General features: G+C 41.6%; 1 protein-coding gene across 5 annotated transcripts in view; it reads left to right on the forward strand.

Annotated features, from left to right (window-relative positions):
- The window catches only part of LOC26527286, a 39463-nt gene extending 28538 nt beyond the window's left edge, over positions 1–10925 (forward strand). For 4 of the 5 annotated variants that reach the window (XM_044007690.1, XM_044007688.1, XM_044007691.1 and 1 more), the window contains exons 3-4: positions 435–905; positions 10845–10925. In XM_044007690.1, the coding sequence (XP_043863625.1) occupies positions 468–905; positions 10845–10871 (465 nt within the window). In that variant the 5' untranslated portion in view covers positions 435–467 and the 3' untranslated portion in view covers positions 10872–10925. Of the gene's footprint in view, positions 1–205; positions 906–10844 lie in introns of those variants that run through there. The other variant, XM_032733756.2, reaches the window with a different exon arrangement.
- The last annotated feature ends 941 nt before the right edge of the window (positions 10926–11866 follow it).

An 11866-nucleotide genomic window follows, 5' to 3' on the forward strand; every position in this document is an offset into this window, starting at 1 on the left:
AACAACAAAGTCAATATGTATGTTGATGAATATATAATAAGTAAGGATCAAAAATATTAAGAAATAAATAAATGATTTATTTAAAAAAGATTGAGGTTTGATATGTTTTTTAAATAATATTTAAAACGTCTTCAAGTCAATGATATTTACGCTAGTTTATATATATGTATATAGTTTAATAAATTTTTTTAATAATATTTAAAAAGTCTTAAAATCAATTGGAGTTTTGTGTATTATTCATGAGACACTGAACTCATCAATTTGCTTCTTCTTCATATTAGGCATTGTTCTGTTTTGAACAAGATATTAAATTAATTCAATTATTTTTGTTTGTTTTCAAATGTTGTCAACTGCCAATTTCATTATTCTGTTTGAATAAAGTATTAAATTGTTATACTTGTTCTGATATTTTTCCATATTAATTCATGTTCCAGCTGAAGACTACAAAATGCCGTCGGATAAAACCAATGGCGACGAGCCAAGAACCTGCTTTGAATGTGAGAGCAGACGGCCATGAAGCGCCGACGCAATCAAATGGAATGAAGAGAACGCGTTGTCATAGCAACGGCAACGGCAACGGCAGAGGCAGAGGCAGTGGCAGCCATCTTGGATGTGAGAGGGAACCGCCATGGAGCGGCCATGCTGGCATGCTGGCGAGCCACCGGCACTCACCTGCGGCGGCGGCTATTGTGAAGTTCTGTAACGTGACTGAAATATCGGTACCAGAAAAATGTTGTTTTTGCTTGTGCGGCGCTTTTGAGGCTCTGCCAGGCCGCGTTGCCGCAGCTGCGACACTCGCGGCTAGCGCTAAGCAAGTGCGCCTGCGTTGTGCCCGGACCGCGACCTCGTCTGACATAGGACGGAATGGAGACGGAAACAGAGACGACGGCAGCGACGTTTTCGAGGTAAGTAAAGGAACGAAATGGAACAGTTTGGCCGCACACGAATGCTGCGCTGCCATTTGCTGGGGTTGAAATGATCCGAGTGATGGGCATGCACATGAGAGCGAAGGAGACATCTGTATTGCGTCCTGCTCAGGGGGTTGCTATCGAATACATGAACCATTTTGATGTTGTCTTTGCTAAGTGCAAGGTTGGCTGGATAAATGCCAATAGGATTCACTATAGCCAATTGGATTTATTCCTTTTGAATACGCAAACAAGAATTAAATAATTTTTAGTTTTTCGTATGGATTGGTATAAAGCAAATGCATAATAAATTTGTATGATTTTTCAAATTTAATTGTTGAATATTCTTGATATGAAACAGAGCTAGCGCTCGCTCACCAATACAGCCCCAGCTATCCGTGCGCTTGTGTTAGTGTGCGCGCTCTTTGCTCTCTCTCAGATGCGCTTGTGTGCGTGTGCGCTCTTTGTAGCAATCCGCTCTTAAGACCGGTTGCGTGCATTAGTATTAGTGCTGCGCTCTTCATCTGCTCTGTCGCTCTCTTAAACGAGTTCTCTTCACGTGCTGCACCTGTTCAAGCTTGTGTGGCTCTCTTGAACGTCGCATTGTTTTGGTCCGTGCTGGCACTCTTTGCTCCGCGCTCTTTTGAGAGTGCTGGCGCTATTTGCCTACTGGACGCCGTTGTTTGGCCTGCCACTGCACAAACCCACCCCCGCGTGGAATAGTTAGCCAATGCAGCTCCTATTCCGATGGGATGGCGCGGCGCAGCTTGAAATCTTGTTAGAATTTATGAGAATTTCAAAGTCCTGCGCAAGTTTCTGCGCTTTGGGTAGATGCAATTTCCTTTTTTTACGATTTGCCCGCATTCATTGCATTCTTTTCGGTTCGGTTCGCTTTCACAACTTTTCGCCTCCGTCCCCTTCTCCGTCTTCTTCTCCGTCTAACGCATCCTTTAGAGGGATTTTGTTGCGCAGGAAAATATAATGCGCTCTTCCCCATTTGGCAACAATCTTGGCTGTCGATGCAATTTAGGAATGCAACTCGCTGCTGTGTGGGTGATTGGCTGTGTATCCTAATAACAATACTCCACATCCGCCCCTTCTGACTGCTGACTGCTGGCCACTGTGAATTCTGATAAGAATGATTGCTGCAATTGCAGTAAGGATAGCGTCAGCAAGGAGAATTCATCAGCAGCGAACAATACAAGTCCATTCTCCATTCCATCATTCCATCATCGCATCAGCAAATGCTAACTAGATTCAATCTGCTTGATGGTTTGAGTCTCGACTAATACCCAATCGTAAATTGGAAAATCAAAAAACATGCAACAAAAATTATAATTATCTGAAACATTCTGCTCTTGACCTTGTTGTATATCGATAATCGATTTCACACAATACCATGTAATCGATAGGGGGCGAGCAGAGCAGAAACGTCATAATGGAACATTCATAATTCATGATAAGGCGAGCGAAATGAACGTTTCGTCACGGCCTCGCCAAATTCAATTTGAATAGCCAAGTCGATGCGTCTATTATATATATATATATATTTATTTCTATCAATGAGTCAACGAATAACAATTTCAGCCAGATACAATGCTCTGAATAATTAATAATTTAATTGCAAAGTATTTTCAGAAATTGAAATATATCTATTAGCATAACTGTATAGAAATAAGATTGAAGCATATTTCGCTTACCTGCCAAGGATAAACATCTGAAGTGTGTGCGAAATGCGATCAATAAAGAGAACGAGAGAACTTAAAGCCGAAATCAAATTGTAAATTGACAAGCAACACAAATAATATTGTGGGCAAAGACATAAATCTGAGCAGCGTTAAGCTACCGTAAGCCCAATGGATCCACTTCCCCCTTGAGCAGGGCGGGCTTCGAACTGTTCCTCGTTCTCCGACTGTTGCGAACGGACGTCATAATCGTTTCAGTGACAATGCATAAAATTTCAGTTTTACGATTTAACTGGGCTATAAAGCAGCCAATTAGTGTCAGTGGAGAAGACAAAAACCGAAGAGGAGCGGGGAGAGCGGAGAGCGGTTGCCCAATGGCAATGCATTTTGATTGGTACAAGCAAAGAGGTGGGGGTGGGGGTTGGGGCATGGGGCAGTGAAACGGGACTTATGTACATTAATACTCAGGTTGTCGATTCAACTCTTGTCTAGGGATGAGAGGCAGTCGCAAGTGCGAGGTGCATTTAATTGCTTTATGATCATTTTGACAGCCCATTCAAATTATTCAAGTTCACTCCCACTGCCACACCCACTCCCAATTACATTTCCAATTCCAGTAGCTTCATTTTGTTTTTGGTTTTTGATAGATGCATGGAGCAGGCCTGCGAACAGGTGCTGCCTAATGTACGACACGCAAGAAATCTCAATCACAGTTCCTCTGCTCGATGTGGAGAACAGCGGCGAGCCATAAAACTGCTGACAATTTCGTAATTTTTTATTTTTTATGGCAAAGAGACGCGGCGTCGCGGCCTGCGGTCTCCGCGTTGCAGGTGTGTGCAGGTGAGCGGGCAAGCAAGCAAATATGCCCCTCTTCAATATGGCTGCGTTCTTGAATAATTTTATTGCTATGAAGCACAATGTCAAATGCTGGAACGACTTGTGAGTTATGTCCGTCAAAGCACAGTGGGTGCAAAGTGATTGAAGGGCTATCAAAATATTTGATGGACAATCGATGAGTGCATACGAAACAAATCTTAATAAAACATTGTCAGAGTAAACTTATCTCTATCGGGCCTTTGCTATCTCGAGGCAATGCGAATCAATCAGCCTACGCAAGTTAGTTTCTGCCTGGAAACGAGACGAATTGCAATTTGCAGGCTGCACTTGGGCTCGATTCGAAGTGCAGTCGCAATCGCAATCGCAATCGATTGGCGACATGGGCTCCACTAATTGCCGAGGCAAAGTCGGATGAAATGTTTGTTTGTGAACGTATTTGGGTCTGGAGTGTGTGGCAGTGAGTGCTGGGCTCTTGAGCAACTCTGACTTCACTACAACTTGGACTGTGCAGCCGAGTCGAATATAAATAAACAGAGCTGAAGGAGCGAGCTGATTGGAGGCGCAGCCGTTGGCCACGCCAAAAGACGTGCAGGTCGCGTCAGGTGAAGTGAGTAAACAAAAATGAAGAATGTCCGCTGATTGATATTATCCGGTGCCACACACACTCACATACACACACACACACAGACAAAATGGTAATCGAGAATGGATTTCCATTTAGCATTTCCGCTGCAGCCATATTTCATTCGAGCTGTCAACATGAGCTGCAGCCATTTAGTATGTGCGGTCGCCGTTGTCACTAATCGGAATTCCGCCGTACTCACTTACTCATTGCTCATTGCCTTCAATTCGATGCGTTTGATAGGAACCTACAGAAGAAAATTAAGATTCAATTTTGCTCTGCATTCTGCTGCATTTTCCTCGAATCTATTCTTGTATTTTTCAACCGAAAAGAACAAATGCCAAAAATATTTCATTTACTTAAAAGCTTTTGAATTTCTCTGATGATTTTTCCTCTGTTTTTTTTATTTTTTTGTATATTTTTTCTTTGGTTCTCCTTTTACTTGTTTGCTATGATAAAATTAAACATTTTGAAGAATGAAAAGAGAAAAAGCAAAAGGCAGAAGGAGCCAACAAGAAGAGGAAAACTTAAAATATATTTGATGCGACCCGCAGCAGATACACACACAAAACACACACACAGATATGTATGTTTGTTAAGTGAATTGGGATTGTGTCTGAGTGTGTGTGCCATGTGTATATATGTGTGTGTGTATTTGTGAAATGTCGAAAAGCGATTTACGCTAGCTTCCATTTCGTCTGCTGGTCCAGTTTGTATACCCTGTAAATAAATATATTGATAGTTATAGTTATGTAGTTGATTGGTATAGAAATATTTATCTAGCCAAAATGATAATAATAACGGTGCACAAGAATTAATCAAATGCTGGCCAATAATTATTCCCCAACTGAAGGTTCTGGCAGCGCAAAGGAAACCTTCTCTTCTGCAGGGTAGGCCCAGAGTCGGTGTACTATGCTCAACTGCTGCTGCTTCTGCTGCTGCTGCTGCTGCTCTTGTTATTTTTCCATTTCTATTTCGATTTTATTTTCGTCTTTCGCTGGGTTTCCATTTCGTTCATTGCCAGCGGAAGCAACAACAAGAGCAACGAAAGCAAAACTATCATTACCATTCCATTATCATCATGGGCATGCTCCATTGTTGTTGATATTGTTGTCCGTTGTTTCGGTTGCCAATTTCTGTTGTTGTTTCCATTTTGGCCGAGCCCTGCCCGCCCCCTTCCCAGCTATATCAATCCTATTGTTCAAGTATGAGACACGTACACTCGGTTATGTACGTATGTATGCCTCTACACCTTGCAATTCACTATATATACTATATATATATATATGTATTTATATACACTTGAACTTCTCAGTCATTCTTAGCTCGTACTTGACTTGCTCGCATTTTCGTTTCGCATCATAATTTTTGCGTGCAGCGACAACAAAAGCAACAACGCCGAAAATCACGTTCCAAGGAATTCACTTGGGACAGAGCAAAAAATAAATAATAATGCTGAATACCGAAAGACTCCTAGCCAGGCCCATTCGCTTCGACCTCAACTTCACATCTACCAGTTACCAGTCTTACCCCATCCGACCCCCCTCCCCTGACAGAACTCCCACGCAGTTGATTCTAAGTTTGGGCCGGGACCACATTTCCGAAATGTACTGTAAACAAAGCACGCGCCGAATCGAAAAGGGCAGAGGAGGGAAACGAATAGAAAATCTGCTAAGGAGCACAGACTCACTAAATACAATCTCAAGTTAAAGATGACTGCTTCGTATTTATTTAATGTACCTGATCAGAATCAGTCTTTGTTTTCCATACATATATCCCTTTACTATTCTAAAATATCATTCATATCAATCAATCAATCCGAATTTTTGTAAGCGAGTGACGAAAAATGCAATAACATTTGTTTTTGAAGCAATAGCTTAACTTGATCTACCTCAGTGCATTATTAAAAATAATTATATGTGACCCATTGATTTCTAAAAATTATTAAAATTTAAAGCCACTGATCCGAGCTGGATCCAGCCGCTCTATCAAATAACCACAAAATTAACGAGCATCCTAATGGCCCAAGTGCTAAGCAACTGCTGCTGCTGCTGCTGCTGCCGTTGCTGCTGCTTATCCGAAGTGGAGTGAGCAGTGCATTAAAGCAAGTGAGGCAGCAACAGCGCTGCATCGGCCATTACTATCGTCGTCTCGCTCCCTCGCCCGCTAGCCTATGTATATGTGCATGCGAACGGCGGCAGCCTGCCATAATGCCATAACGGGGCAGCATATGGATTTATTCATGTATCGGTAGCCAACGTGTCAGCACGTACATGCACATACACATGCACATGAGCACACACATATATATGCACATGCACACAGTGCGAGTTTCGTTCATTTTCCATGCAGATTCATCAGTATTTCGCTACAATATGGTGGACATTTCGTTCAACTACACTTTAACCTTAACAGTTACACACACAACCACCAAAATGCGTGTTTGTGTGTGTGTATGTGTGTAGCACAATCTTTTAAAGCTCGACCATGCGCAATGCAAGTTGAATAACGCTGTGTGACGAAACGAACCCTTTTGCGAAACGATTGCAGTCCTACTCAATAAATATGAAACTATAAACGAATTTCTGCTCAACTTGATTGATTTTCATAGTTTTAATTAAATTTATTCTTTATTTCTACATCCTATTCGCTTTTCTGCCTAGTTGCACTGTCAATTAAACATTGTTGAGGAAATAAAAAGAATATGTTACGGAATAGATTTAAACTTGTATATATGATGATATTATATTATAGATATACTGCCTAAGGTATGGAAATAATCACGTTTATCAATTATTTAATTTAATTATTATTTGTTTATTATACTTCTGACTTCATTTACCACGCTAATACCACACTAATACAGAGCATTTTCAATAAGGTGCTTTGATGAATTTTGAATAAAACAATGAACAAAAGTTATGTTGTAGGCTTGAAGCATACATAGATCTACCGAGGGGAGGGTACATTATTATTTGCTTAATAAATACATAATTTATATTTATATACTTACCCAACAAGAAGAGAATAAATATATGGTTTATGCATGCCATGACTATCGATTCGACTACATACACATCCTATACATAAAATAAAGTCATTACTCAGAGATGCTTCTTACGGCCACACACTTCCAATAAAATATATACTTAAGGGTCTTAAGTTACAGGCCTCAGTATATATGCGGATGTGCGGATCTGTGTGCAGGCGACGGGTGTGGCTATACGAGTTGAATACATATTTTAATTTCAAACAGAAAACCCGTTTCTTCTCGGCCGGCCATTTAATCGGATTTGCAAAAGTTGCAATTTATGCATTTAAGTATTGCAGGGGCCATCAGCGTCCAGCAGTGAGCCGTTTGGTATTAAGTATTCTCATTTTGCGTTTTTAATATTTAGCGATCTTATTGTGAAAATATTGGATATTTCCTGCAATGGCATCGGCATCGGCAACGCCATCAGCATCAGCATCGTCTTCTTGGGTTCGTTGATCCAGCCGAGGGCGGCGCAATGTAAGACTTCTAGCTAGTCACGGAGCGAAATAACTAAATAAGATGCATGGCTCAAGAGCTCTTAGGCGATTGGGCAATAAAACTCATTTCGCAGATAGACTGCAGTCAATTGTCATAACAAAGCGTCTCGCTGAAACACTGGGAGACAGCAGCAGCTGTCGATGGCAAATATTTGCGCTGTCCGACAGCATGTGGCCCATGGGTGCATGGTCCATATTCGGAGCCGCAGTTAGAGCAGCGGACAGACAGCAGCAGAAGCAGGCGGAACGCAGGTCACAGTTTGAACCCGTTCGTTCACTGAAAACCAATTGAGACGAGCAACAGAAAACGGGAAAACTGCAGCTAGAAAATTGCAGTTTTTATGGTTGTCATAAACAGCGGCATCGCGCGGTTGAGACTTTCACTTTTCTATCAGGAGAATAAAAGAGGCAGCGAAGCCGACGACGACGCCGACGCCGATGTCAATGTCGGTGTCGGTGTTGGTGTCGTGGTTCCTGGAACATTAGACATGCTTCATTTTTTGTAGAAAAATTCTCGGTTTTCCTCTTTTGGGTAATTGTATTTGGAGCGTCGCAGACACACAGAACCCTTTCCCAGCTGAGCACGACAGCGAAGTTCTACTTCCACAGCGGGTGCCGAAAAAAACTACCTTAGGTAGAGGCGAAGAATAATGAGTAGCATTTGTACGTATCGATACTTTTCTCTCTGATCCTGGCCAGATCAGCTGTAAGAATATATATACATGTATAAGATTAATTATCGTGGGAAGAGAAAGAACGGCGCAGTAATTGAATCTCGTAGCTTATTGGCATCTCCCAATACTTCTTCGGCCCATCACTCGTCGGAATTCCAAATACTATCCGCAGTCGTGACCCCCATTTCGATAGCAACGTTCATAAATATGTCTGAACAAGAGTGAATTCAACAAATCAACGCCGAGGAAGGCAGCGATTCGGAAACTTTTTCTTTGGCTGCTAATCTTCTGAAAACGGAAAATATTAATGAGAAAAAGTTTGGCGGCTTGGGGCGATGCCGTTTGAAGAGCTTTTATGATGTTCCCATCGGTCTCGAGTTCGATACGAAAATGGCTCCGTCTCATTATGAAAATGTAACCAATTTGGAAGCCAGATAGAGACGTGAAGCAAAGCAATGAATATAGAGAGATGAGGCAGGAGCAGTAGAAGGAGATCTGCACGGACTTTGGCCTTCGCCATTCGACTCATTTTTGCAATTGCTGGAGTAATATGGGATAAGTGCTGCTTGTAGATGGACTTGGCGAGAATTTATGCACACGAGCAAATTCCATTGGGGATACTCTGTAGTTGACTAATAAGCAGACTAGTGCCAACAACACAACACAACTGAAAAGCCTGTCTAAAATATGCAGGCGCGTCCGTGAAAAAAAAAAAAAAAATGATGACGTCGTTGAACGCCACTGAAGTGGAGTGGGTGGCATATAGACGAATGCTGTGGCAAGCCCGGGCTGGTCAATGGGCGAACACCGAATTTACGGGTGGGCTGGCTATGTCAGCGAGTGGTAAACAAGCAAATAGACAAACAAGCGGCCACTCGACAGGGGCGACGGCAAGGGCTACTGAGATGGCAGAGTAAGTCGGGAACGGGTGAACGGCTGGAGAGCTGGAGGGAGCGAGAGAGAGAGGCCGAGAGTCGGAGAGGAGGGTACACCACAAGTCCTATAAAAGTAACGCAAGCATGTTGAGAGTTTCGTTTGGCGGGGGTGTGATAAGTGTGGCCATCGCAGCGCGCTGCGTCGCGGAGACGTAATCAAATAACCGTGGAGTAATGGAGCGCACATCAGGGCGAGTACAGGGACATGAGTACATGTGCGCAAAACTGGGCCCAATGGGATATGAATGCATCAGCGAGGACGCACTCTGCCCTGCCCTGCGCTGCCCAGCCCGGATGCTGTTCATGTTGCTCCACATCCAAGTAAAAACTTTTCCTTGTATCTCTCCGGCCTCTAACCCATCCACAGAACCAACTATAAATTTATTGCATTCCATGTATTTTTTGCTTGCTTTCGCACACAAGACGGCGCCTGCTTCCGAAACATTGAAATAAAATGATAAGCGTGAAATAATAATGAGGAGCGTGTTGTTGCATAAATCTGCTTGGGTCCGCCCATGTGCGTCAAATATACAAACATTTAAATTCAATGATGATTCTGAGGCTATGCATACCCTTGCAGAGGGTATATACGAATACGAAGTTATCCATTTACACATTCTATTCTATGTATGTCTTTTGTTGTATGTTGTAGGTAGGTGTTCATCGTTCCTCCTATTTCAAATGATCTCTATATACTGATGCATAGCTCAAAGTTTCTTATTCCATTCGCATTCCATCTCCCACTTTTTCTTTAGGGAGAGTCTCAGTTCCATAGTGAGTGTGTACAGCATTTCTGTCAGCGAATGCGAATGGCAGGAATAACTATTCCTCTTCTCCTATATACACATGGAAACAACAATTTGAGTCCCTTGTGTAACAGCCTGTTATGAAAATATATTTCACACTCACAATTCAATGAGATGCTCATGCGTAAGGTAATGATGTGAAAGATCCGTTCTCGTAAATTTCTGTGTCCCGCAATGTTGTGTATTATGTATTCACATGCAGCTGAAATTTAAGCTCAAGTCCGTCACTTTAGATGCGTACAAAATAAAATATAAAAAATATATAAATAAATAAAATATATATAAATAATATAATAGATAGAAGATACTTACCAGATTCAATTGTATTTAATGACTTTAATCGGAACATTTAATTTTGTCAATATTATTTCCTTTTATTGTTATTTTTGGACTTTTCGTCTCATTGACCTTGAACACAATTTTCCGAATTCCGTATTTATCTCCCTTATTGGGGAACTTTTAATCTTCGGAATTGTGTGATATAAACTATTATGTATTCTTTAATGTCTCTTTCACTTATGTCGGAGTATATCTGCAAGACTCTTGTCTGTATCAGTAGAAATTGCTAGCATTATCTCAATATTTCATTTTGAATCTGCAAATTTCCATTCTCTACCACAAAAATAGTTGCCCAAAATTACTAAAATTTTAAACTGTAAACAACAGAAAAACTAATCAACTTGTACTCTCTAAATTAAGGATTCTTTATCGGATTATATGAATATAATATTATTCTAGGAATTTATTGACGGACATTTCGATTGAAATAATATAAAACTAAAAAAAAAAAAAGTCCAATAAGCTTGCATAAATATTTTAATTAACTATAACTCCATGGAATTTCAGTTGGATATTCGTGCGCGGCCCCCCTGAGGAGCGAACATGTGCGACGACAGCTGCTACGGGTGAGTCTATGCCACATGCGAATATATGTATATAGTAGATATCTGAAATGGAGGTAGTCATAAATGGCAGCAAACGAACTTTCGATTTAAACTGTGGCACAGGTGCAACTAGCACGAGATACGAGAGCAGAGGCGGGCGGACTACATCCCTTAAGGCGCACAACTTGCTTAAGATGTTTCCCATTTTTATTTGCCAACATGATTTTTGCTAAATTACAATCCTCGAAGCGGTGGCAATGCGTGTGTGCGGCATATGAAATAGTTGGGCCAAAGCTGTTGTACCTTTTGCCATTTATTTTTGGGCAAATGCCGTCTCGATATGAAAAAAGGCAAAAGTTGATCAAATAAATGGCGAAATTTCCATATCCCGGCGATAAGCCCAGAAACGTGTTTTCATATGTAGCCCGGCTGAAAGATTTTCATCAATTGGGTACACCTATCCACTGCGAATCTCCTCCCGTCAAGCAGCGGCCACGTCTCAACTTGTGCGAAACTCTAGTTCGGGGTGGTTGCTCAGCGAGCCTTGCGCAAGCTGGTGTCCTGCCGATGCCATTAGGATGGGGCGGGACGGCGCGGGGAGTAGTGGGCAGAACGATGGCGGCAGGTACAACCCCCATCGTTTAGCTAAGTAAATGGGTTGGCTGCAGACGTGACTTGCAGCGCCTTTGACTCGAAAGCGCCTCGCCAGGCTCCTGCTTCGTTCGCCAGGTACGAATTGGAGCAATTTAAGCCGAACAATGGCCTCCACTCAGCACAAAGCGAACAAATGAACCCAACAGGAATCTATTCTCATTCAATTTCTTTTATTTTTTAAATCGAACTAAATGGTGTGGGGATCCTGAATAATGATATATAAATATATATATATATATATATATATTCTAGTAAAATATTTAGAGTCTACATACAGATACATATACAATATATAATGAATATGTATGTGTATATTGTACATACATATAC

The sequence above is a fragment of the Drosophila mojavensis genome, unplaced genomic scaffold (genome assembly GCF_018153725.1).
Source record: "Drosophila mojavensis isolate 15081-1352.22 unplaced genomic scaffold, ASM1815372v1 contig_19, whole genome shotgun sequence".
Classification (NCBI taxonomy): domain Eukaryota; kingdom Metazoa; phylum Arthropoda; class Insecta; order Diptera; family Drosophilidae; genus Drosophila; species Drosophila mojavensis.